The 26,484-nt window shown below is 33.0% G+C and overlaps 3 protein-coding genes across 4 annotated transcripts in view; 1 reads left to right on the top strand and 2 right to left on the bottom strand.

Moving 5' to 3' along the window:
- Positions 1 to 100: 100 nt before the first annotated feature.
- LOC110994207 (zinc finger protein 131) lies at positions 101 to 5,434 on the top strand. Its single transcript, XM_022260732.2, has 6 exons — positions 101 to 380; positions 468 to 659; positions 925 to 1,062; positions 1,407 to 1,740; positions 2,367 to 2,481; positions 2,608 to 5,434. The coding sequence occupies exons 1-6, from the start codon at positions 198 to 200 to the stop codon at positions 2,822 to 2,824; spliced, it is 1,179 nt and encodes a 392-aa protein (XP_022116424.2). The 5' UTR covers positions 101 to 197; the 3' UTR covers positions 2,825 to 5,434.
- LOC110994240 (neither inactivation nor afterpotential protein C) lies at positions 5,250 to 14,542 on the bottom strand. Of its 2 annotated transcripts, none has more exons than XM_022260782.2 (17): positions 14,505 to 14,542; positions 14,094 to 14,439; positions 13,912 to 14,016; positions 12,208 to 12,587; positions 11,886 to 11,976; positions 11,387 to 11,668; positions 10,806 to 11,194; positions 10,189 to 10,737; positions 9,816 to 10,108; positions 9,342 to 9,640; positions 8,732 to 9,012; positions 7,959 to 8,108; positions 7,564 to 7,667; positions 7,285 to 7,353; positions 6,826 to 7,013; positions 6,510 to 6,706; positions 5,250 to 6,143 (listed from the first exon to the last, which is right to left on the bottom strand). In XM_022260782.2, exons 2-17 carry the CDS (start codon positions 14,397 to 14,399, stop codon positions 5,447 to 5,449), a joined length of 4,380 nt encoding a protein of 1,459 aa, XP_022116474.2. In that variant the 5' UTR covers positions 14,400 to 14,439; positions 14,505 to 14,542; the 3' UTR covers positions 5,250 to 5,446. The 2 variants fall into 2 exon arrangements, with proteins under 2 accessions (XP_022116474.2, XP_022116473.2); XM_022260781.2 differs by having other exon boundaries at positions 5,250 to 6,212.
- A 1,309-nt stretch (positions 14,543 to 15,851) lies between these two features.
- LOC110994218 (protein Wnt-10a) overlaps positions 15,852 to 26,484 on the bottom strand; it is a 28,128-nt gene continuing 17,495 nt past the window's right edge. Inside the window, exons 4-6 of the mRNA XM_022260754.2 lie at positions 17,154 to 17,285; positions 16,943 to 17,064; positions 15,852 to 16,524 (exon numbers count right to left, since the gene is read on the bottom strand). Of these exons, the coding sequence (XP_022116446.2) occupies positions 16,290 to 16,524; positions 16,943 to 17,064; positions 17,154 to 17,285 (489 nt within the window). The 3' untranslated portion in view covers positions 15,852 to 16,289. The remainder of the gene's footprint in view (positions 16,525 to 16,942; positions 17,065 to 17,153; positions 17,286 to 26,484) is intronic.

Consider the following 26,484-nt stretch of genomic DNA (forward strand, 5'->3'; position numbering starts at 1 on the left):
CATTTTCTAATTTAAAATACAATCGGATCATTTGAGGTTGTCATATTGAAATGTTAATTGTCAAAATAAAAACAGTATTGAATTTACTCTGTGCCCTGTGGTCACTCTTTGTAGTATTCTAATAAAGCTAAGTAGTCAGTGCGTTGTTTACTTTTTGTATTTTTTTATTTTTTACAACTTTTGCATGAAGGAATATCATGTCGAATCAAGAAATTAGTTTAAAGTGGAATGGCTATCAGAACAACATATTGTGTAACGTCAAAGAGCTTTTTAAAGACGAAGGATTATCTGATGTCACCCTGGTGTCTGAAGGGCTAAGCTTTAAAGCTCATAAAGTGATATTATCAGCTAACAGTTCCGTATTTAGAACTATCTTCCAGGTAAACAGTAGAACATTATTTTAATAAGGTATGCGGAAACATTTTGTAAATTGTATAACGATTCTTACGCCCACATGTTTTCCATAGCAAAACCCCCACAGGGATCCAATTATAGTACTTCATGACATCAACACGAACTCTTTAAGGACATTACTAACGTTTATGTATAACGGCGAAGTGAATGTTACCGAAGAATCTCTACCAATTTTGTTAAAAACAGCTGAAACACTAAGAATTTGCGGACTCTCCACCGGTAGTGAAGCTAGCCATGATGCTGAGGTAACTTATTAATATTATTAATTATATTTTTATATTATCCAATATAACATTCAGCTATATTGCAATACATAGCATTTTTGTATCAAATATTACTATATAGACTATGTGTAAAAAAGTCAAATTATAAAACTGTTTACTTAATGAAATGTACAGTATGTATAAAATTTGGACAACTCCACTTTATTTTATTATTTATAAAATTGGAAATAAAATCATTAAAAAAATGGAATGGAATGGATATTTTTCAAGTTTACATTTATTTTAGAAGTCAGCTAGTACTACTACCCAGGCAAACTCAAAAAAACGTAAGAGTGAACAAGAGGACAATAATAACAAAATTAAAAAACCTTCCACTATCATGACAGTTGATCCGTGTAATTTAAGGCCTGATACAAAAAACAATGTAAGTAGCATTAATAAACTTATTTACACAGACATTATACTATTATAAAACAGTTTAACCTAAGAAGAGCTAGCTAGGAGAACTGAAATTAACACGCATGGTATGGTAATTAATACTTAAAGTCATCATTTTAACAACAGCCTTAAAAATTAAGAATATTTTTTATATCAAAATAAAAACAAACATAAAAATATTTATAACTTTAATGTTCTTGTAATTTGTATAGCAACAGTTTTTTTTAACTATTATTTTGTGAATACAACTACTTCTGTAATAAAGGACTATTTGCTTAAACTGTTGGTCCAGATAAATATTATTTTTCCATAAATAACTTACAATTCCAGAATATAATGCCGAAAGTGGAACCTGTGGATTCGCCTCTTACTGATGACTCTGGTGAAAACACAAATGATACTGACATAGCGATTCTTGATGACAATATGGATAAGAAATACTCTATCACCTCTTCACCAAAATCCCACTGTAGTGACACTAATGGAAAAAAGTGTATTAACGAAGTCAGCAGCACTCAGCCATGTTTAAATACTTGTGATACTGATGATAAAGAGATTGAGATTGATAAGGAAGTTGAAACTGTCATTCAGAGTGGAACAATAGTGGAATCACTTAATATAGCCACAGAGAATTTGAACTTGTTGTCAAATGAGGATATTAAAGGTGAGTAGGTTTAGCTAATTAATTAGCACTATCCACTCATTACGTGTTGGCATATAAATGGCATTTTTGTGAAGTTTTGTTTTTCTTAGGCCATTAGGTGTCATAATCAAATGTACACTGTCTTAGTTTATTGCCGTAGTGTCCTATTTTAAGTTAGGCTGTCTGGTCTTAAACCCAAGCAGCAGCAAGTGATAGTTGAGTGTGTAATCTATATTTATGTTACAATGAAGTAGAGTTTAGACTATTACAACATTGTTACTAAGCAGAGTTTACTTGGACAGGAACACTGTGGTGGCTAGTTCTACTATTGTTAAGAATTAGTATTATCTCATGTTTAGTACATCATAAGAATTTTTTAGATAAGCCTTAAATTAAAAAATTTATTGCCTAATGTTAGTTACTTTTCAATATCTATAGAATTAGTAGTGTTATTCCTTAAACCTTTTTTTTTTCATAAAATGGATGTATTTTTTTGATTTTTATTATTTTGTGTTTCTGTGTGTGTATTTGTTAGTAATAAATAGTATGTCTTATATCTTTTTTATCATCATATAATGAGGATTGTTTAACAATATACTTACTTCAGAGGTTGAATTCAATTTTCAATAGTAACCATATGATTTTAGATAAGTCTGGTACCTCCTATGCAAATCCATCATTTCCCTGCCCATTCTGTCCACGGGTCTACAATAGCTGGGGATATCGAAGGAGACACGTTAAGTCTCGACATATGACTAACAGGTATAAATTATTATATTAATTATTATAAGGTTTGAATTTCATATGCTCCAATACAAAATTACTGATTTTGCTAACAATAATTTTTATTTGAGACCAGTCATTTAACTTTAACAATCTTAATTCTAGACTATCCTGCAAATGGTGCGTATCAGTATTACCAACAACTGGAGCGTGGTATTCCCACGCCACCAAAACCCATGGGGTTCCCCACGAAGAAGCCAGAAACTCACTTGTTGTGATGGTAGAAGCTCACGCTGTATTGACCCTGAATGAGCCTAGTGTAGCCCAATTATTGGGACAAGTAGGCATGGACCCAAATGGAACTGTGAGTGAGAAAAATTAAATAGCTTATATAAATTACCACCAGATGGCACAAAGTTCTTTGATCACTATTAATAATCAAAGTAAAAATTCTATATACTTATATAAAAATGTCATAAAGTAACTAAGTATCTTTGTAAACCATTCGCAGCGCACATATTTACCAAATTATAGTATTTAGAAGTAAAAGCTAAAAAAAAACTTACACTACTGTCTGTATGTGGCTAGTTGGCTGTGGCAATTGGCCTTAATTCTGTTATCTGTGTTTTTAATATAAACATTGTCTAACCTTGGATCGGTAGACCGCTTTGACAGGGGCGCCATCTGGTGGTGAGATTTTTATTTGTTTAAAATCGTATTGTGCGTTGTAGGAACTCAAATATAAATTTTTGACAGATTTATGAGGCGTATGATATGGTGCCTTCTGCCCATTTTTCATTTTTCAGCCTGTTTTTATGTGTGACTTTTGGTCTGTAATTTGAAAATTGATAAATTTAAATGTCAAATAATAGAAAACCTTTCTGACCTAAATAATAATATATATTGTTAAAACATACTTTGCATTTTGAGCCGTTTCTTAGTTTCCTACAAGGCACAAAGATTTTGATTTTAAAACTGTTTTTCATATAAATTTTAATATCATACACATGTATGTAAACATTTATAAAAATATTCATTGATATGGCTCATTATAAATTTATATACTATATTTTCGAAGTATTTTATATATGTACAGCGTATGTATGTATAACAGTATATTATTATATACAAAATATATCTTTTTATAAAAATTCGTCAATTAAATTATCGTCAATACTAACATCGGTCACCGATTTTAAATATGCCAAAGGTATAATACAATGCTTCAATGATTCAACGTTTTTATCCTATTGATACATTTAATGTGATGACTCAGTCTGTGTCAATAAAAAAAAAAGCTTTCATCTTGAGTAGTATTTTGTCTTTTGCTGGTTTCGCTGTGACGAAGAGACTGGTGTATTTAATCAATGTGGCATTAAATCGATTATTTTTTTCTGAATTACGTATTGTTTGTAATTACGACTTGTTTTTAAGCAATAAAACAATTGAATACAGATTTAAAATCCTTTGTCATCCGCATATTAGTGAGATAAGCCTGGTCTTATAATAATATAAGTGTGTGTTTAAAATAAAACTATTTTGGTGTTCTTACTTTTAATTGATCTGTGAGACGAAATTTTTAGATTAATATATATATATATATAATTCGATTTGAAAACATACATAAAAATATATATACTTATAATATTTCGTTTGGCGCCATCTTGTTTGCGTAAGGCGATCTAATTTCTACGGAATAGATAAATAATAAAGGAAAAAGGTATGTACGCACCGCAACTTGTCAAGCGTGTTAAACAATCAATTTGGCATAAGCAAAATTGATTTTGCTTATGTATGAAACATAATGGTGAGAAAACGGTCACAATTATTGGTACGTCCTTACTTATTTATCTATACTTAACTTGTGAATTACATAAACATTAATTTTGATCTCACTTCACTCAAGTCAGAGTTTAGATTTAAGAACGAGTTTAATAAATTGTGTGTCATATTGTATTTTATAGGAATAGATATAAGAATTGAACCTATCTTATGAGCAATTAATTAACCAAAATATTTTTGTAATTCGAGAATTGTGATTATATACCGCCTCTGGGTTAGGCGTATATATTGACTGGATGTATTATCCGACTGTCCTGGGTTTTGATTTACCGAGAACTGTGTCGTTTCTCGGCTCTGAAGACTGATCACCAACTCGCCTGAAATTACTCGCATTCAGGACGAGGCTTCAAGTTCAAAATAAATCCATATTATTAAGTAATGTGTGTTAATTGTAAAGTGCATTTTGTTAACAAGTTTAAGCAGGCTATAAGAGAGTTTTGTCGATATTTTTAACAGATTTCGACTCACATATTATGTAGCACATAAAAATGAAAGAGAAATAGATTTTTCAAACATTTAATTCACAGAAATAATATAATGAATTATATGGATAGAATTCTGAAACATATCAACTCGTACAAATGATTGATGAGCTTATAATATTTCTAATCTAAAGCAATAAATGTCCTATTTAAGAATATACTCGATAACACAAGTCCATAATAATAGCATAGACATTTTGACTACATACTCTTTAATATAATAATTTAATTTAAGATGACCACTTAAACTAGGAAACATAAGCAATATTTTTAAGTAATCTTAAGTTACCAAAGCAATGTTCGATGTAAGATCTACATAGTCATATAGTATATTTTTGTATGATGATAGCATGGTGATTCAAAATTGTAATAACGAGATATTAGCGTTTTTACGTAATTATATGAATGAAGTGAACGGGTTTTATCGCACTTTGATATACATATTTGTTGTCATTAAAAAACAATAATTTAATTTTTTCAAAGAAAAAAAAAATTAGATTAGATACATGTTTAAAATCTTAGGGCGATGTAATCCGTTTCTTTGAAATCGATTAAAATAACAATCTTATGACCTAACCTGTAACTCATGGCTTTAAAGTTAATCAGATGTAATGCAGTGAGAATGTATTTTAAGACAAAGGAGATTCAAATATATTTTTTACGAACTATCAAGCGTTTTCTTACAAGTCCGTCACTGTTCCTTCTACAGAAATGCCTGGTGCTATTTCAACTGTTTTCGTCTCATCTCTGTTGTCGATAAAGTTGTTTTTGGGCTTAAGATAGTCATCAGATCTCGATACCGGGTCGTCATAATTGTACCTACCAGAAGGAGATGTAGGTGTGGTAGGCGCAGAAATCATGTTTCCGCTTTCCGACCGCCTCGGTCCTCTATAGGCATTGGTTTGTTCCGTAGGAGTTATTATACGTTTCGGCGGCGCTTGAGTTCTTTCAAAACTACCGTCATTTTCTCCATACCGCTTCATAGAAGCTCTATTTTTTGGTGTTTTTTTTAGCATAGCTTGAAAATTAAACGGAGGATTGTCATCGTCAGTGTTTAAATCCCCTGTAGACTTGGCCAGAGCTTGCAGCTCGCGTATGGGATCACACGCCTCCGAATCGGGGCCGTAAAAGCTGGTGCTGCGTCTAGGAACTGTGTTTTCAAAGGTGTCTTCGTTATTTGTCGCCCACGGCGTTGGGGGCTGATAGAACTTTTGTGGCGAAGAGACGTGCTTCTTGTTGTAGAGCACGGGTCTATTGGGAACGTACTCCGTCTTGGGCTCGTCCGGCAACTTGGGCATAGGCTGCGTGGGATCTCTGCAGAAGGGCACGCTAAGGAGGGTCTGTGTACTCTTCGTTCTGGTGGTTGATCCTGAAGAACTAAACCGATGTTTGAAAGGTTCGTCCCACTGCTCGTGGTCTGAATCGTATTGACTGGCAAATGTGTCGCTATAATGAGAAACCAGTAGGTTAGAATTAGGGGATGGCACTCTGCGAACTTAAATGCATTATGTTAATAAAAGAAAAAAGGCTTTGATTCTAACAATAATGAAGATATGTACATCATAATGAAAAATAAGTCGCAGTTTACCTTTTAGATCTAATAATGTTCCTGAATCAGGAACTACTAGCAAAAATCAAGAATATGGTTAGTTATGAAGAAGTTACTATGCGATGGTTTACCAATTGGGAGAATAGTTTTGCATAAGCCATCGTATAGTCGTAATTAAAAACATTGACACGTACTTGCTTTTCACTTTGGGATCGCACATGTGCGAGGTGTCGAAATACTGAATTTCATCAAGTCTGAAAGGCAGCTTCCAGACAGTTGGACGCGGGGTTCCAAGGAATTCTTTCCTGGCGTGTGGATCAATACGTTCAAGTAATACTGATGAATTTGTGTTCAATAATCCCTCAACTAAAACTTGGTTGTAAATGTGTATCTGAAATTGTTGAAATATTCTTGTAGGCGCTTTTAAAAAGTTTGGAGAAGACAATCATATCCGTTTTGAATGTAACTTATTTTTTTTTACTTAGTATTTTTTTGATCAATGTAATATACCTGTTGTGAGAAATTAACTAGGTCCTGGTACCGAAGAGCACGGTACTGGAGAAGAACTTGGAAAAGCGATCTACTCTTCCACTTCCTCGCAAAGCGCTTCAGAAAAGACGAAGTCTCCTCATCAATCTCGCCAGTTGTTTTGTTGACTATTGGACCATATGCCTTTCGGACAACGAAACCTCTGTATGCTAGAAGATAGCAGGTATTTTGTGTTATCAAATGCTATTTATAAACCTTCGTAGCCTAGTGTGATTCTTTTTTATTTCTGTGCTCAATTAATATTAAGACGATAGAACTAGTCCATTGAGATTACTTCTATCTTGTTATTGTCATATTAAGTTAGGTATGCAAGTTCGCATGTTGCCATGACATTATTTATTAAATTACGTTTGAAGCGAAACGGGTCATAGATTTTTCGAGGAATTTTGATATATATATATATATCATGCATATACATACCTTTCTGTATAACCAAAGCAGCCTCTTCATCGTTCATGTTTGCCGACTTCTGTTTTTTTAATTCCTTGACTGAAATAGATGGATGATGAATCATATGTTTGTATTTTACGGTGTATAGAAACGGATGGAATTAGCTAATCTGTGTTTTGTTTCTAGCATAATTTCAGCCATACATTTCATTGTCTAAAAGCAACGCCACGTAAGCAGTTCTAGCCAAGTTAACAAGCTCTTGAACCAATCTCCGTCCGTTTCTATGCATTAGCCCCTCTATTCACTCACTATGCATAGCCTTGGATTTGCTTTGCACAGCTTTCCTCTTCGCTAAGAAGGTACGCATCATACTTTGCACCTTAACTATTTTCTTCACTTGTGTCTCATACAATCTGTAAGTAATAAATCAATTGCTCGTTGAATTTAATGAGTTGATCAAAGCAATGAAAGGAAGATCCGGGAAACAACTGCAAAAATATGCTCTGAAATGAAAACTGATATTTAATTCGCCAATTTTAACACCCTGTTTTATAACTGGTCTGTAGTCTTAACGAGTGAAGCAGTGTGAGTGAGTGTGTGTGAGTGAGTGAGTGAGTGTGCATTGTTGTTTTGAAATCTCCGTAAAAAACAGACTCCTAGAACAGTACATTCTAACTAACAGTCTTAAAATACAACCGTTTTACCTGGATAAGAACTCTTCATTGTAATATTTCAAAAACGCTTTCGATTTTCCTAATTCCCATCCTTCCATTTTCAGTCTGATCATTAAGAGGCGGCAATTGTCTTTTGTTTCGTCGACATTTTCATCAAAATCAAAAGCCAGGAAACGGTATCTGCGAAAATTTATTTTTTATCTGTGTTCATATTCGACACTGAAGATTAAAAATAAAAGAGAGTAAGAGTCATGTGCATCGGGAGTAACATACGAAGAAACATCATACTAGACTTGCAAAGAGCCAAATAAATTCAATATTTATATATCTTTAATTATTAGTATTAAAGTAACTTACCATCTTAGCTCGTAGTAGGGTTTATATATTACAAAATTGGAATAACGTTTTGAAACATTTACCCTCTCACACTTTCACCTTAAGAATATTACTTACTAAATATATTATTCTATTACTGATTCTTTGAGTGAAACGTAATATTTAATATTAATTAGATAATGTAATATTATATTTTAATAATGTAAATTGTATAATAATAAACATGTAGTGATCAAATAATATAAGAATTGATACATAGATATAGGATTGACGATATGATTCACAATGTAATGTAACTTGTATGTAATATTCTACTGTTAAAAACAAATTTGCACGCTATCAAATGTGGCAGAAAATGCAGAGTCTAGATTATACCACCATAATATTTTTGAACCATTTTCATTCAAATAAATTATTAGTATTATAACCATAGCCAAAGACAATTGATACAATTATATATGGAATACCTTTTAATGAATTCAGCAAACGGTATGCGATACGAAAAGCCACACTGACGAGCTTTTGCTGTGTCCAACACCGCCATCGCTCTCAATTGCTGCTTCACGACTTCAGTTTGAAATCCTCGAGGATTGTCATTCAGATCTGTTCGGACACACCGGACAAAGTGTAAACCGTTGCTCGTTGAAAGTTGCTTTAGAATTTCCAAACTTGTTACTCTGTATGTCGCAGCCGCAGTCCTCATTCTTCGCACTTGTGAGTATTGACCCTTAGATACAGTGTTGAATTTCTGAAAGTATGTAACGCATTAAAATCAACTACTTTATGATTAATTATGTAGGTAAGGTAGTTCGATACTTGTCCTTTGTTCCAAATATAATACGGTACGTAAAAAAAATACATATCGACTTGATTTTTTTTTATAGAACCGAAGGCAAACGGGCAGGAGGCTCACCTGATGTTAAGTGATACCGCCGTCCATGGACACTCTCAATGCCAGATTATTATATTGATGTGTCGATCTAAATATAATCATTCTAATTTCTTAATAAAAAGTTCGAGAAGTATGTAAACTCTTAAATAGAGAAATGGATTGATTACAATTCCATATGAACTCACCCTAGCCTTGATATTTTCTTGCTCTTTTTGTGATTTTGTACGATTAGCAGAAGATTCGTTTTCATTTGGAGCCAAAGTAAGATTGCCGGTCTTTGTGAGCCTGTTTTTGAATAACTGCTGCATCGTTAGATTAGTCGAGGCTCGCATAGTTTCAGTCATTTCAGGTGGTAAAAAGTCTTTATTCTTGTCAGCCATTTCCCTTGTATCATAATTGACTTTTCCCGTGTAGTGAGCAACGCTGAATTCGTGACTGCCAGCAAGCTTCACGTATGGCCCTTTACATGAGGCTCTTACTGTGCCTAAATACAAAGCAAAATCATTAAGCAACTTTTAGTTTCAATTAATACGCTTTCTAACTGAGAAATATTTCTTTAATTAATTTTGTAGTTTTCAATTTATTGAAACATACATAGATGTATCTCATCATCTCTATACACCATATATATTGTACACATGTGATAAAATATCTCTTACTCATAATAAAATCCTGTCCACCTCCTGTACGGCTGGCTTCATCTAAAATGTAAAATATGCCATGCGGTTTCGCCAAAAGTTGATCAACCGAGTTCTTATTATCGTAATAGTGTAGAGGTAAAACTGGCACTTCTTCTTCCTCTTCTTCTTGCATTTCCCAAGCAAATATTTTTTGGTTGTAGAGAAATTGCAGCTGTTCGTTTGTTGTGTTCACAATTAACTGTTCTAGTCTATTTCTGTGATAGCATTCAAAACCAAATACGTCAATTAAACTGACTGAATATTTATCGCCACTGTAATAGTAAGGATAGCATTCATTATTCTTAAATACTATTTATAATACTAATTAGAGGTTTATAGTGAGTATACTTACAAAACTTGTCGCATAAATGATAATTTCGAATTAATCAAGTTAATCATCCAATCGACCAATCTTTTGTATAAAGTACTTGCTAATGTATCCCTTGCATCTCTAGCTTCGTCAGTTGAGTGTTTACGTTTTACGGCATTTCCGTTTTCTATCAAACAGTAGTTGAGCAAAGCCCACATAAACTTTACCTCATCAAGAGACAATAGTTTTGCCACCTTTTTAGCTTCGTCTGGGTTTTCTATTTCCGCCGAACCGGATTTACCATCCCTAAATCTTACATTACCAAGAACTAATATCGCTGCTAATACAGTTTCAAAGAACGTGATTTCATCTTCTTGCCAATCAAGCAATTTCAAATACTCGATTATATCCTTGTATCGTTTAGCATTGTCTCGAGGATTCTCCCTTGCACCTTGAATGCCTCTTATTGAATCGTCCAGTATTCTCAGATACCTGTGCTTTCTATTTCGTTCTAGATGAAGTTCACTCAGTTTATTATCAGCTTCTTTAGAATCATAAAAATAATACATTATATTGAAATTGGCATGTGACCTGAAACAACCGTTAAGTTTCAAATACATGATTCTAAACGTTTTAATATTATATCGTCTTATACATACATATCAGTAGAGGATACCCTCCATTTCTCAAGTTGATATAACCAAAATATGGCACCGCTCAATTTTCCCGAGCTTCCGTAAGTGACTTGTATGTGGAAAATTCCTCGCGTAGAATTTGAGTGTATTGGAGTAGCCGCACTTATACAGGCAAGGATTATAGTAGTTGCATTTTGTATTCTCTCTCCTGTGTTATTTTTCATAGCGCCCAAGTATGTTAAGTGCGAAAGTGCGTGGAGTACACTTGTCGTTTTTCCGGATTTACTTTCTCCAGAAAAAACTATGTACTGCTGTTCATTGTGATGCAAAGCATTCTGGTAAGCGCTGTCAGCGACAGAAAAAATGTGTGGCTCATTATCTGATCTAGATTTGCATTCATACTTTTTGTGATACTGAAAACAATTCAGATTACAATTTAGATGAAAAAATCGTGTGTGTTTCTATGTTATGAATAACCCAAAGTAAGAGGTTTTCTAAGCAAAACCTAGAGTACCCTTCAAAACAGACAGCAACTAGTTTACAAGTTCAGTGTTTCTTCTATGATTTATGAACTGTCGACTAATAAGTAATAATTATATATTTACCTCTTCATTATAAATATCGTCAGAAGAGTTAGGATTAAGTATTAACAAAATATCTCCAATGAAAGACATAAAAGATCCCTTTTCTAATTTAGTATGTATTTCACTTAGAATATTTTCCTCAGTTAAGCATTCTAAAGCAGCTAAGTCTTCTACTTGCATGGTTTCGGGTTCGTGTCTACCTTGCGTAATAAGAAGACCATCTTTAATGATGCGTTCTGGTTTTCTTGGTGGTGTTTCTTTTTCTTGCAGGTCATTTGCTAGCATTTTTATTTCCGTAGAAAGCTGTAATCGGTTAAAAAAAAAAGTATTTAAAGATCAACAATTGAATCTAATAGCAGCTGTTTATTTAATTGCTAGTGGAGACTATTTAAACCAATGAACGTCAATTTGTGGGTGGAGCATAGCCAATTAGTTATCATAATACATATCATACCGTTTATAAATAACATATTCTTTAAAGAACATGCAATAACGTTTTTTGTTACACAGTTAAACTCACATGGAAATCATTTTCCGGGACGGACTGAATGAATGGATGTTCTTCCAACTCCATAATAAATGGCCGATGTTCTGGATTTTTTTCAAGACACCTGAAAATCACCTTCTATTAATTTATAGCAAATTAAAACTATATTAAGATACTTAACACAATACTTCGCTTCCTTAAAGTTTTGGTTGATGGGTGAGATTCGCGAAGGAAACATAGTTGGGACAAAAATATTATATTTCAAATACAAATTAGATTTTTGTTCGAATGAGTGACGAGCTATTCATGAAAAGGATATTCGCCCCATTGGATATAAGAATTAATTTATACTAACTCATTTATAAAATCATTAATTTCATTTGACGACATCGCTGGTTTCAGCACGCCTGGGGGTGGATTTCTCACAATTTGAAACAGGGCTCCAGTGGGATGCATGTCTTCGAAGGGCCCCTTTCCATCAACCATTTCAATCGTTGTGATTCCCAGGGCCCAGACATCAACCCTGTTGTCATATCCCTCTTCACCTCTAGTTACCATTTCAGGGGCCATCCAACTCGGCGATCCAATATAGGATGTCGTTTTATCTAAAGCGTCTTTTAATTGACAGCACAATGAGAAGTCGCAGATTTTTATTTCGCCATTGTTCTTTATAAGTATATTACTAGCTCGTACATTGCGATGCATAACTTTGTTCTCGTGGAGATAAACGAGTGCCTAAAATGCCAAAATAATTTCCATAAGCGATTTTATAGAGAGATACTTTGAGTTTAGGAAAACAAACACACTACCGATATAAACGAAAATTATTCGTGTATGTTCGTTATGTGATGTGATTTGCAAAAATAATGTGTGGTATTAATGAAACATGTTAATAAATGTATGAAACGTGTAGTTTACAATGATTTAGTTTTAATAAAAACATATCAATCAGGTACAAACAGTTATATATAATATATTCTCAATACTTAATTCGTAACTGACCTCAACACAGTGTTACATTGTAATAACAGTGAATATATTAAATGATTACATTGTTAAAGAGAGCCAATGGCGGGAGTGAGTCTCTTTGACATGGAGTGATGGAGCGACCGCCCTAACAAATGACCTGTGACGCCTCAATGACGCTACCATCAACGTCACTCAGAGGTCCACGCCCATGTGATTCATTGGAGCTATTTGCATACGCCAGCCTGTCCCATGTACTGATATATCATTCGCTTAATGTGTTCCTTGCACGTTTTAATGTAGGGATGTCAATTATACCAAGTAAATTATTGAGGACTGATAAAAAAGCAATAATTGCATTTTTTACAAGTCTTTTAATACGTATTATGGCGTCATAAGTTACAAATAGTAAATAATTTAATTAATAAGGTCGTTGTTAACGTTTCTTGTAGTTTAATATATATTTATGTATCGTAATCAATAAAGATAATTACTGTGAAATATATGATATGAAAAATACGCAAGACAACACGTAAAATGAGGCATCGAGCATTGTGAGCCAAGTGGCTTACATAAAGATAATATCCATTTGAGTCGTTTTAATTTAGCAAGAGCTCCAAATAGCGTTATAGTTATTTCGGTCTGTATAGACGAGGTTGTAAGGGATATTTTGTGGCAGCAGGAACGAGTCTGAGGTACCCGCGGCTACCGCAGCAAGGCCGTATATCTTACGTGTGCGAGCATTATTTACGATAATTGAGCGATGCTTCGCAATGGGGGGGCATCACGGTGTTGTAGAGCGTTCAGACATTCACATCGACAACTTGGAGCGTTCCGTCTCGAATCACATCGAATAATGCGGCCGCGTTTAAGTAATGGCCCTAGATTTTAGTACGCGGAGGATTGCTCGGCTATATTTTATTCCATGTCGAGGGCAACAATCCCAACTGATCCGAAAACAATTGAGTTTGCATTCAAAGTAACTACCAATTGATTCAGCCTTTGAAAGCTCGACTGGCAGGGCCTTTGTTTTATAAGCAGCGTCGTTGTATGTGACGAACGACATGTTTATAGTCTTTTGGATTGGACTCACCTTAATCGTATATTTGAGGATGTAAGCGATGTGTTCTTCGGACATTTTTTTGTCCATCGCATTCAGTTTTCTGACAATATCGATGACAGATCCGAATTCGCATAGCTGGGGAATAAGCGATACATTATATCGGATTCGGTAGGACAGCCAATTCTGATAATATTATGTCGTAAAGAACTTACCTCAATGACGAACCATATTTTCTTGACATATTCAGATCGTTCGCAGAAGACACCGTAAAAGTCGATAATATTTGGGTGTTTCGTGAAGTCTCTTAATATTTTACATTCTTCATGAATGTGTTGTTCTTTTGTATCTGTTAAATTGATAACTTTGACGGCGACCGATTTACCAGCAGCCTGGTCGTCGGATGCTTGAAATACTTTTCCGAATATACCTGATCCGAGTTTCTTTTCAATTTTATAACGATCATGAGGGCTTGATAACGATGACACGTTCAAGCCATCCCTCGTTCTAATTTCGTACATGGTTCACTGATTCATGTGTCCTTTTCAATACTTAGTACGTCTATAAAAGAGAAATCAAATGTGATTTTATATTTAATTGATGGTCAAATAAAAAATAACACTTACCGTGTCCATCTATCACGGTTTCACGACTTACAGTGAAAAATTGAAGAGGTAGCTGCGAACTCTGAAAAGTGCTGGGGCTTCGCGGAATTAAGTACACTTAATCCGTTTACGATACCACTAACACCATTATGGACTGTGAATTACGATTGCGCATACACATAGCTATGCGATAACAGAATTTCCATTGAGCGAAAATAAAAAAGAAAATTTATTCATTCCAGTTTCATTATCGGACATCAAGGCTGAATACGAAATTCCATCCGCTGTTCGCCGTTCCACAACTGAGCGTTTTTATGGTAGGTTTTGCCGAACACACGCACTATGTGGAACCAGCTGCTGAAGTATTTCGTTCGGTACCAATTCGACTTAAACTTCTCAAATTATCTGTTTCGTGATCATTTGTTTTCTAATTTCTAATAGGCAAGTGGGGATTAGCTTTTTGTGTCTGACACACTTCGACGAAATTTAAGGCAATTTTTCTCACGATGTATTCCTTCCCGGTACGAGTGAGTGTTAAAAGTGCACATAGAGAAATAGATCATTGGTGCACAGCCGGGGTTCGAACCAAAGACTTGAGGAATGCAAATCGCATGCGGAAGCAATTACTACATTAAAATACATTTAACACTGGAACTGGATGACAATCCTTTCTAACAACTCTTAGTTTGCAATGTAAAGAAAATTATAAATAATTTATAATCAATTATTACAAACAAAACGTTTTAGTTTGCATCCTGTTGCGGCATATTTAACGTAACTTCAAGTACTTATAGGCATAATCGATCTCTTAAAATCACCGTTACGATCCGAATTAACATCTTTGTAAAAATTTTCAAAGGGCGAACACAATTGAAGTATTGTCAGTAACAATATGTCCATTGAGCTGTCAAAAATATTACATCACTGATCTGTCATGTTTGTTTGTGTTTCCGCTTCACATAATCTGAAGTGATAGATTAGTGAACGATAGGCACTTCTTATAAGTGCAGAGCGAAGGTATTTTAGTTCATTTTGTAGTTAAATGGAGGCTTATTTTGCTTAAATTTTGCGAGTTAGAAACATAGGACTAGCCATAGACAAAGGTCGATTTCTATAATTAGTAACTAAATTTACTTCCAATCTTTAATTCTAATTCACATTAAAATTAAACGGCATTGTATCTAGGTATACAACCCTGCACAGATACAATAGCAATACTGACAATTGATAGATATTTTGGATTATTAAAAAAAAAAACAAGTAAGTTTACCATGTTTATTTGAACTTTTGATACAAAATGCATTAGTTAGAACTATAATAAATATTAAATATTACACAGAATATGGAATTAATATTTACAAGACGGAATGTTATAATAGTCTACATTTAATACTGATAATAGTTACTATGTTAAAGCTATATTTATATATATAAATGAAAATAATTGTAAAGACGTGTTTATGTTATTTTAATTTAAACCGTTCTATTTTAAGTTAGCCTAATGAATTATGATAATTTTTATATATTTTTTTCTAAATCATAATTATTCCACAATTTATTTAAAAACTAATTATTCCGTGTATTTGTGCATTCCAGTTAAACTAAATCAATTACACGCATTAAGAGCGCAATTAAAATTTGAATTAAATTAAAATTATTTCTCCTCCTTACATTAGTGTTTCTCTGCATGATGGTTTCTTTTACATGTATTCCATTAAAAGTAGCTTTGAACGCATGACCTAGTGTCGAAAATCTTTCGAGAGATTTTTAGAGAATTAGAGCAGTTTGCTCGAAATGTTACAGCTCCTATTTACATACAGCGATCCACCTATCGTCTTTACACTTTTGACAATCGACTTTACAACACCAATGGAACGTGCAGTTGCAAGGCTTAACGCTTGACTTCCGAATAAGATCGTGACCTCTCCCGCAACAGAGGAGATCACAGGAGCCCGTCCTAGAGGTCCTTCCGATGCGACACACCCGCCCCGAGGTTCCTGGTGAGTCGAACTTGGGATCCGCCTCGCAGAAGCTCGGAGATCTATAAATATTTGTTATTAGTATTTATTTTATTTCATATTTAAAAATTTAAATTATCTTATTATTTTAATAATAATCAAAACCTTAGAAAACCTACTCCTAGATACTTTTAATTGTTATTGTATCAATATAAAAATCATCAAGTATCAATTTAATTTTATACATATTTATTTTCATTTCTATACGTAGGGTAAAAATGTATAGATGTAATGTATTTACCGAGAAAGTGAATTCCTAAAAAAATATTTCTATTATTTTGGCGTCTGGGTTTTGCATGAAAAATATATTTAAGATATAATAACTGCTACGAATTATAGAATAAGTAAAACGAGCTCTATTTGGATCTCTTTTATTCTGTGGTATACTGGACTCTTAGATATAGACGATGAACAGTTTTATTATGCCCGTTAATCTCTTACTTTTCAAAGAACAGTAAACTTGTCTTTGGTGCTGGTCTAGCTCTACTCTTCCTTCTGCCGCGAGGTCTGCCTCGCAGCACAGATACGCCATTGTTGAGACCTTCTTGTGCTACCATTAGAGCCTGTAAAATATGTACAACATTGAAAAAAAAACCTATTTTAAATCCAATTTACTAATTTATTTATTATTTGTGGATTTACTTTGACATACTTTACGATATTGTTTTTTTATGGTAGTCGCGACGACTCTGAAATCGGGAGTGGCTCTCCAACAAGTTCGAAGCTGGCAGCTTCCAGATAATCCGTGGCACTTACACCTCACCTCCATGTGCGATGCAAGGATCTGAAACGCCAGAATAAAATGCAAATCAAAAAATAACGTTAAACTTATCAAAATTAATATTTATCAATTATTTTTATCAAAATTATTATAATATTTAAAAATAAAGACAGTGTCTCTGGCGGGCTTAGCCAATAAATATACTAAAGATGTTAATCGCAATTAAAAAAAGCGATGGCAAATATTTCTTTGTATAATGCATATTCCATATACACTACATGGCTATAGTAATATTAAAATCTTTCCTTTTAAACGAAAGTCACAGAGTATATATAATATATTATTTTTAATACCGCTGTGCTGTTCTTAATAACATCATCTCATACAATGTCCATTCGCATTCATACCGATATATTGCATCGCTCAGTAATTTTTCAAAGGCCTGAATCATAAATCTGGACGTGACCACATCTTGGCACAATTACCCGCACCACCCACCTAGCTCATAACATTTACATAATTAAACGCCTCACTGCAATCACGCTGACGTCTTAATTTCGCGAGCGCCGCAAGCGAAATAATTTCCCAAATTGAAGCCGTACAAAAATTCAAATAAATCGGCGCAAGGCCCGCCCTTCCATCCCGGTGCCTTAATGGCGTGGAATTAAGACAGTTCGCGATAGAATTCGCCACCCAAGACGTTTGTAATACGACATAATGAAGGTGGAATATTAAAAATGGAGTCGAACCGCTTATTATGTTCTCACCTCGGCGGGCTGTTTGTGAAATACGGCGGGTTAATATGGCCCCGGAGGCCGGCGCGTTCGACCCTATCAATAGTTTCAATAATGCCACTTTCTACACTTTAGCTGGCTTCGGAGCGGCTAATTGTATACTGTATTGATTTATGGCTTTACATTTTGTGGTGGATCGCGGTTTATTTAAACATGGAATAATCTTAAAAGGAATAAAATAATTATATAATTCGTTCTGTCTCTATTCCTTTCTTTATAATATAAGTAACTATTGACTTTGCAAACGTTTACTTAATTTGTATAAACTTCAAAGTGATGAGATTTCATATATAATGTGCCTTTAAGGCTCAAATGAATAAAAATAATTCAATCATAAAATATATAAACTGACAATAAGTTTATATTACCTAATATTATGACGAAACAGTAAGGACATAAGTACAAATATTTTACATAAACTATCATATTACATAATGTATGTATGTATATAGTTAACACGATCTCATACAAATACATACAATACATACATAGATATAAAGTGGAGATATGCAACCATCCCACATGATATCACCCCATGGGTATTTATTACGAGAAAAGAATAAATGCAAATTAAAATCACTAAATATAAACTCAATAACATGTCATCAGGTACTTGAAATTAAATCATTAGCCTGTATTAAGTGTTTATACAGTGCCGATGGATGTACTTAAAATAATGGTATTTTGAAGAGTAAATATGATGTCATTAAGAACTGGTACATGGTAGCAAAAACTAGACAAATAATTATAGTACGAGAACCCACCATTAAATACAATAGGCCAATTAAAAACGCTCGAAGTATGTAATTTTGTTTGACGCGTCTTTATCGTGGAGGTGACTTTGTCTCAAGGTTCTCTATTTTGGAGTCGGTTAAGTTATTAAGTTCTTATTTATATTGCAAAATAGCATGATGATTTAAAAATCAGTCAGAATATTAATCCCTGATACATTCAAACCAATAACGGTAACCCATCAAGATCTTCACCACAGAAAGTGTCGCTTAACTAATCGTGGTAATAAATGAGCATGCAAAAATTTAGCATCAGCCAATATTATGAATCAAATTTTGCAATATAAATTCCAAAATATAAGGATGATTTAAAAATCATTGTAACGTTTATCAAAATCCATCCAAACCATCAAGACATTCACCACAGCAAGTGCCGCTTAACTTAACTAATCGTGGTCTAGTCTATCGATAAAATGAGCATACAACAATTTAGCATCAGCCAATATCATGAATCGTAATCTAGCAAGCGATTAAGTCTGAGTAACGCTAATAGGTTTAAGATGACCAAGACTAATCTGACGGACAAATTAAGCATTACTTAACCGCACACACCACCATTTGAGGTATGGAATTCTCCATTCGAATCGCGGCTCTATCAATTTCATGACTCAACTATAATGTAAACTTTAATTGATGAACTTTAGTACAAAGATATATTAATTGGAAAGAGTATATACATATGTAAAATAGGCGTTCACATAATTGTTTCATTGTAAATTGGAATGGAAAGTAAATTCGGTATATTTTTTTGTTATTTTCATCCTAAACCCTTTTGAATGAACGAAAAGAAAACCATGGTTATGTTTGAGCGCCCTCGATCGTGATCGATCTATTAGCAAATTAATGTAGGTAATTAGGTAAATTATGTAAATTTTACATTAAAATAGGCGTTCAAATAATTGTTTCATTGTAAATTAGAATGAAAAGTAAATTCGGTATTTTTTTTTTATTTCATCCTAAACCTTTTTGAATGAACGAAATGAAAACCATTATGTATTGGGCTCGATCGTGATCGATGTTTTAGCAAATTAATGTTGGTAATTAGGCAAATTTTACATTTTTATATAAAGTTTTATCACCAGATAATATTTTAGTTGCACAATGCCTCTAAGAGGACTTCTTTTGAACGTATAAGAAATAATTCACGTAGAATTAAGTAAATATATTTTAAATACTATTTTATTCGTCTAACACCTAACGTTTATTTCATACTTATTTTAATTTAATAAAAAGTGTTTGAAATCTTATTTACACCGTGTCGGTTCGATCACGTAATACGAACATGGCATAAGCCTACAGATAATAGAATTAAATTCTTTCTCTGTGACCTTAATGTTCGCTTCTATTCTTAAACAAGAATTCCGATACACATCCATATGTTTTTTTATAGAACAACAAACGTGCTGGAGGCTCATCTGATGTTAAATTATACAACTGTCCGTGGACTCACAAATGCGTTGCCGGTTTTTTAAGAATTGGTACACTCTTTTATTGAAGGACCAAGTCGAGATGTCATATGGAACATGGTGTAATGGTTGCAGCTCCTTACAAACGTTGTGTAAAAAAACTTGTCGATCAAAAGAGTGGCGGAGAGTTTATTGCCAGTTTTTCACTTCAATTCACAATTAATTTTTATTTTTTTGACGTTCATAAGACTTGTTTGCCTATATGAATAAAGATATTTTTTATTGTTTGTTAGTTTGAATTATTTCGGAAATACTTCAGTTCCTGTTTCCTCAGTGGTGGTACACGGAAAAAACTGCCTTGAGTTTGCCATATCACCGCTTATTATTGAAATAAATGAAATACGTTGAAAATAATAAAGTCGGGAATACTGCAACATGCCAGTTTCTATAGAAAACATTATCACGACTACATTTTCAAATAATGAAGGTAATCAAACATTTATTGTAACAAGTCTTTATACTAGAACTAAGAAATTGTTACAAGGAACTTCTGCCTCTGTTTGAGATATCATAAAAAAATAAGCGGCAAAGAGGGACACAAAACTATTAAATAAATTTAAGGATTTTAGTGATTAATTACAAGCTAATACAATTATTTTCTAAAATAATAAGTTTAGTTAACGGATTAATAATTCAAGTTAAAAATCATTACATATTTTAGACTCTACTTCTATGAATCACTAGGTTTATTCTTATTGTTTATTCATTATTTTTACTAGCATAAACAATTTCACAAGTTACACTAATCTGTAATAGCTATGAAATACTACTAGCCTATGTTAAGTTGATCCATATTTAGGGCTTGGGCAAAATTTGTTGCAGACTTCAGTTTGAAAAACATGCAAAAACCGTCATGCAGAAATCTTTTTCATTTTTATGACGTAGCAAGAAATGAGTTCCCAAATTTGCCAGCCTAAAAATTTGCTCCAACCTACTGTCTGCTGGTAAATCTGGCACTGGGAAACATAAATTAATGATCTAAGCTTTGGTCTGTTTTTGATAGCGTATCAAACTATTCTACAAAGATAACAAAATATACCAGCTAAAGACAGCTTAAACAAATTAAATTAAGGAAACCACACTTAGACAGCAATTTATCGTTTTATCATGAGTGTATAAAAGTGTATAATTAAAATCAAATCTAAACTGGCTAATATCGAAATAACAAAATATTAACTCATCGAATAGATTTTTTGTAACATAATTATCACCTCGGCTCTCCAATGCGGTGCCTAATTGTGGTGGGTTGAAATGCAACATCTTTTATAGTCCCGCTGTGGAAGCATGGCCGCCTTTACACCGAAATGTATTAATCATAAAGCCAACTTGACTCATGGCTTACATTATCTTTCTTATAAATTCAAAATATATTTTTTTAGTTATATAACATCTATTAAAAGATTCGAAATCGAACAATAACTAATTAAAGAAAACTTATTAACTTAAATAAAACACACTTAATACTAAATGTGCAATACTTTATTTTTTTAATTGATAGTGTCGCATTGAAGAAGTTTTATAAATTATGATTTAATTCGATTTAACTAAATATTTTTCTCTGTTAAGTAAAGCCTAAATCCATAGTTATTTTGACGTTAGCAATTTAGATGTATAAAGAAAAACACTTTTTTAACGGATTATAGATATGTATTATTATATTTAAACTTATAATTATTTGTACATAATTTTAAATTTAAACCGACGTTTCGCGTGCTTTACAGCGTGCGTGGTCACGGTGACTGAAGACAAAGGTGTTAAATGTCAAAAAGTATTACAGCTGCAGAAAATGTTGTGTTATCTGTATTTATTTCCCCGGAGTTGGTATCGACTAAAAGATGTAGGGTTTTTGCAGAAATTGCTCACGGTGTCCTCCATTTTTCAATTTCTGCAAAAACCCTACATCTTTTAGTCGATACCAACTCCGGGGAAATAAATACAGATAACACAACATTTTCTGCAGCTGTAATACTTTTTGACATTTAACACCTTTGTCTTCAGTCACCGTGACCACGCACGCTGTAAAGCACGCGAAACGTCGGTTTAAATTTAAAATTATGTACAAATAATTATAAGTTTAAATATAATAATACATATCTATAATCCGTTAAAAAAGTGTTTTTCTTTAAATGTGTAAAAGTTATGTAAATTTAGATGTATTAAAGGAAGGTTTCAATTGATTTCAATTGGTTTAAAGACTGAAAAATACATATATGTCTTGTTGACGTAAACATGGAGAAACAAGGTAAAGATATAAGTTTACCTCCAATAGGAAAAAAAAAACATTTTTGCACAGGGTTTGAACGTACGACCTCAGAGTTCCTGAGTGTTCTTAAGCGGCTTAAAAGACAGCTGTCAGGTTGTTTGACAAATAAGCAATCGAAAACTGTTCATCGTTTCCACGTCTATGTTTTTTTATAACTATATTATCATAGAATTTTGACAAAAAAAAATAGTCAACATTTTAAAATTTGAGATCTGTTAGGCTGATATTTTAGTCGGACTAAAACTTGGTTGAACACAAAGATCACATACGATACACATCGGTGTATTTGCGTTTGACTTTATTTTGACATTAATATAAATATCATCGCGGGTTATTACGGCGAGCGTGTCTAACTGAGATCTCATGGGAGGCTGTTAATTATATCCCCACAGAACAAAATATTAGAGGGCGAACAATAGTCAAGTGTGGGGTCGGACCACCGTCTGTGATACATATTTGTAGCTAATTTCATTCTTGATAGGTCGGTGATGATTAAATTTTTATTGCATGTTTTACTTATTGAAAATGTATTAATCTTTTTTGTCGGTTCAATAATTATATCTTACTTTGAAGTTATGTAATTTTCTGTATTCTTAAATTATTTTCTAATGCATTTGGCGAACAGAATTTTGAATAAGATTTCCCTTAATGAGGATAGAAGGAATGAAATGAAAAAAAGCCCTTATTTGTCATTAACTAATTAATTTAAAACTGTACGTAAACTAAAATGATTTTAAATAAGTAGTACATGCTCTAAGTAGACAATATATTATATCCTTCAGTATTACAATAACATAGTAATATTTACAGTAATCTACCTATTAATTTTCCTAAGAGTTTGTGGAATAAATACGTAAAAAATATGTAAAATCGTATAAATAAAATATTATGTTTAATCTTAAATTAGAAAAGCAGAATGTAGGTGCCAGATTTTTTTAATTTGAAGAAATATGTTTTATAAAAAAAAATGCTTAATAATGTAGATATCGCCCTTTTCTGTTAAAATCGGAAAAAAAAAACTTTTATCTGTAAAAGTAGAATTCTTTAATTTATTGATCAATGATCATAAATGCAACTTTGTAACTTAATTACTTAGGCCACAGTGGTAGGCTATAAACTGTCAAATTTTACTATGTGTTTATTTTAATTTATGCAATAAAGGTTTTTGCTACTGGTCAAGACAGCGTTATAATCGACAACATTAATTATGTTAATTTATGTTTATGTGTCTGTTTAAAAAAATTACTTCGCGCATGCATAATTAGTAACAAAGTTAACTTTTAACGTTCATTAAGATATTGTATTTAAATGAAAAGAAAATGAAGTATTTCCGAATCAATTCGACTTAGGGTCCTTCAAGAAAAGAGCGTACCAATTCTTAAAAGGCCCGCAACGCACTCGCGAGCCCTCTGGCATTGAAAGTGTCCACGGGCGGCGGTATCACTTAACATCAGGTGAGCCTCCTGCACGCTTGCCCCCTGTTCTATAAAAAAAAACTTTCCTGGTTCCGAACTTGTTTCGTACAAAAACTTAACATTTTGGGTTGGTATCGCAATCGCTACTGATAGTTATAGAGTCGCTACTGTTATTTGTGGTTAAATGTGGAGTTGGAGCTCCATGCGCTCTCTTCTCTCATACACATACAAAATAAATAAATAAATAAATAATTAAATACAGGTCTAGTTTACAATGTTAGCTGTTAACAGAGTTGCTTCTTAAAAACGATTTTTAATTATTGCGAATTGTTTATTCGTCAATATAGACTTCACTTTTCAAAGAAAAGGTTTTTTTTAAATCATGGGTTACTTTCTGAGTAGGTTTGTTTATACCAATTAAACCCGAATCGATGATTCCGCCTTCGTTCAGGATATCCGGGTATACGCTACCATAAAGATTACAATTACGTTCTTGCTAAGACTTGCCCTACCAGCTAACTACATAATAAACAAATGAAAAAATAATCATACTTTCGTTAATAGGTTATTGTCGTGAACAAAACTTAAATACTCACAATTTGACAGCTTTACCACCGGCAGTAACAAATAAACTTCTTCCTATATTATTAAAATTAAATGGCAGTTTAGATGCAATTATCTCACTATAAATGTCACTAGCAGCCGCCGGTCGAAGCCACGATATAAATTAGGCGTCTACTATATAATTAACCACTATAAACGAATCACAAATTAAATAATTTATACCTATACAATATTAAATAAAAAAGATACAGACGCGATCAAAATCATAAATGCCATTTGACAAGACGTCAGATTAAAAATCTTATTGTCTTGTCATTTATATGCGTCATAAGTGTACATTATCTAATCGTGTTAGATTTTATACCGGCAAAGCAACATTGACATGTTTATTATTCAGAAGCTTATTAAATTATTACTAGGTATTTTAGCTGTGGATTATTAGACGGACAATAACAAATCAGTAAGTGATATGTTTATGTGGCAGGCACGTGTGCGCGACTGTACTTAATGATTTAGCGGAGTTAAGCCACGGGCTATGTTTTTTATTAGATGTTCATGTGAGGTTGAATTTAAATATTAAGGTTATTTATGATTAACCCAGCTTTAGGTCGCGCAACAAAAATATTTGTTCATTCAATGTATGCCATAGATTATATATTATTATTAATAGTCTAGTGTAGTCACGACAATTAAATAAAGGTAAAGGGTGTTTGGTAGACGAAGAAATCATGGCTTCGAAACTTTGGAGTGGAGGGGTATTGCAACTGTGTAGGAGTTGCTACATTTGGCTCAGGACAAGACATGCTTTAAAAGACTGATGGCCAACCTCCACTAATGCAGAGGCACTAAAAGATGAAGTAGTCAAGAACTACCTTGGCTCAGCTAGGCAGTGATGAAATCAATCTGTTTATTAGCCAAACGCTTTGCCTGTCCGTCAGTCAGCTAAACTAAAGTTTTTGAGTACAAAACTTCTGCAATTATGATTTTTATTCTTTACATCTTCTACATTACAACTTACATTTCTGTAACTAATAAGGCGCGGCTACATTACTAGGAAATGTATATTTATTATTCAAAAACGTGCCCTAACAGAGCCCTTATTTACAGAGAAGCAATGAAATATGTAAAAAACTTCGACGAACACACGAAAGCAATTTACCTTTAACTGTAGGTTAAATTTTACTCATTAATATTTCTTTCGAGCAGAATATGATACTGATAAGCTTAATAGTAATAAAAATCGATTATGTAATGAATATTATATTTTATAGCACAGGCGTAATTGAGACCACCCAACGGTCGATTCCACCTGTTTGATGTGGATTACCGCATTGGAAACAATTATGGATTTGGATTTTGGATTGGAGCTTGTCGCCGTGTTTTTTAAGAATATGCAGAAGGTACCTGACACCGCCAGAAGGCCCGTGTTGCTAGCCATTTAGGAATTAGTAATTTACTTAACACAAATTCTAAAGTTTATTTGCGTTTATTATACGAATGCAAATTCCTTTTTCCTCATTTTTTAATCTTAGAAAACTTTCAACTTCAAATTTTGAAATGTGCCCAATGTTGACATAACACATAAAATAAACAAAAAAATAATTTGTGCAGAAAAAGATTTAAATCGGATAAAATTAATTTTAATTGTTATTTCCAATTAGACGTTAATTTGATATTCACCCTCACGTTATTGCGTGTAAAGTGAATATTGGAGAGTATTCGAATAGTTCAGTCTTTTGGCTCAAACATCAAACGCCAACTCATTAAGTCAATCTCATGACTCGGGGTTGAAAAATGTAGGTTTTTATTCGTCTATAAGAAAAGTAAGATCCTACGCCGTAGCATAATACAAGATAAAATGTTTTACAAATATATCCTCGTGTATATAGGCGTATAGGGTATAAAAATATTTTATACAGAATTTAATTTTAAATTAGTAAATGAATAACGTCTTCTGAGTTAGATATTC

Source organism: Pieris rapae, chromosome 10, assembly GCF_905147795.1.
Source record: "Pieris rapae chromosome 10, ilPieRapa1.1, whole genome shotgun sequence".
NCBI classification, from domain to species: Eukaryota; Metazoa; Arthropoda; class Insecta; order Lepidoptera; family Pieridae; genus Pieris; species Pieris rapae.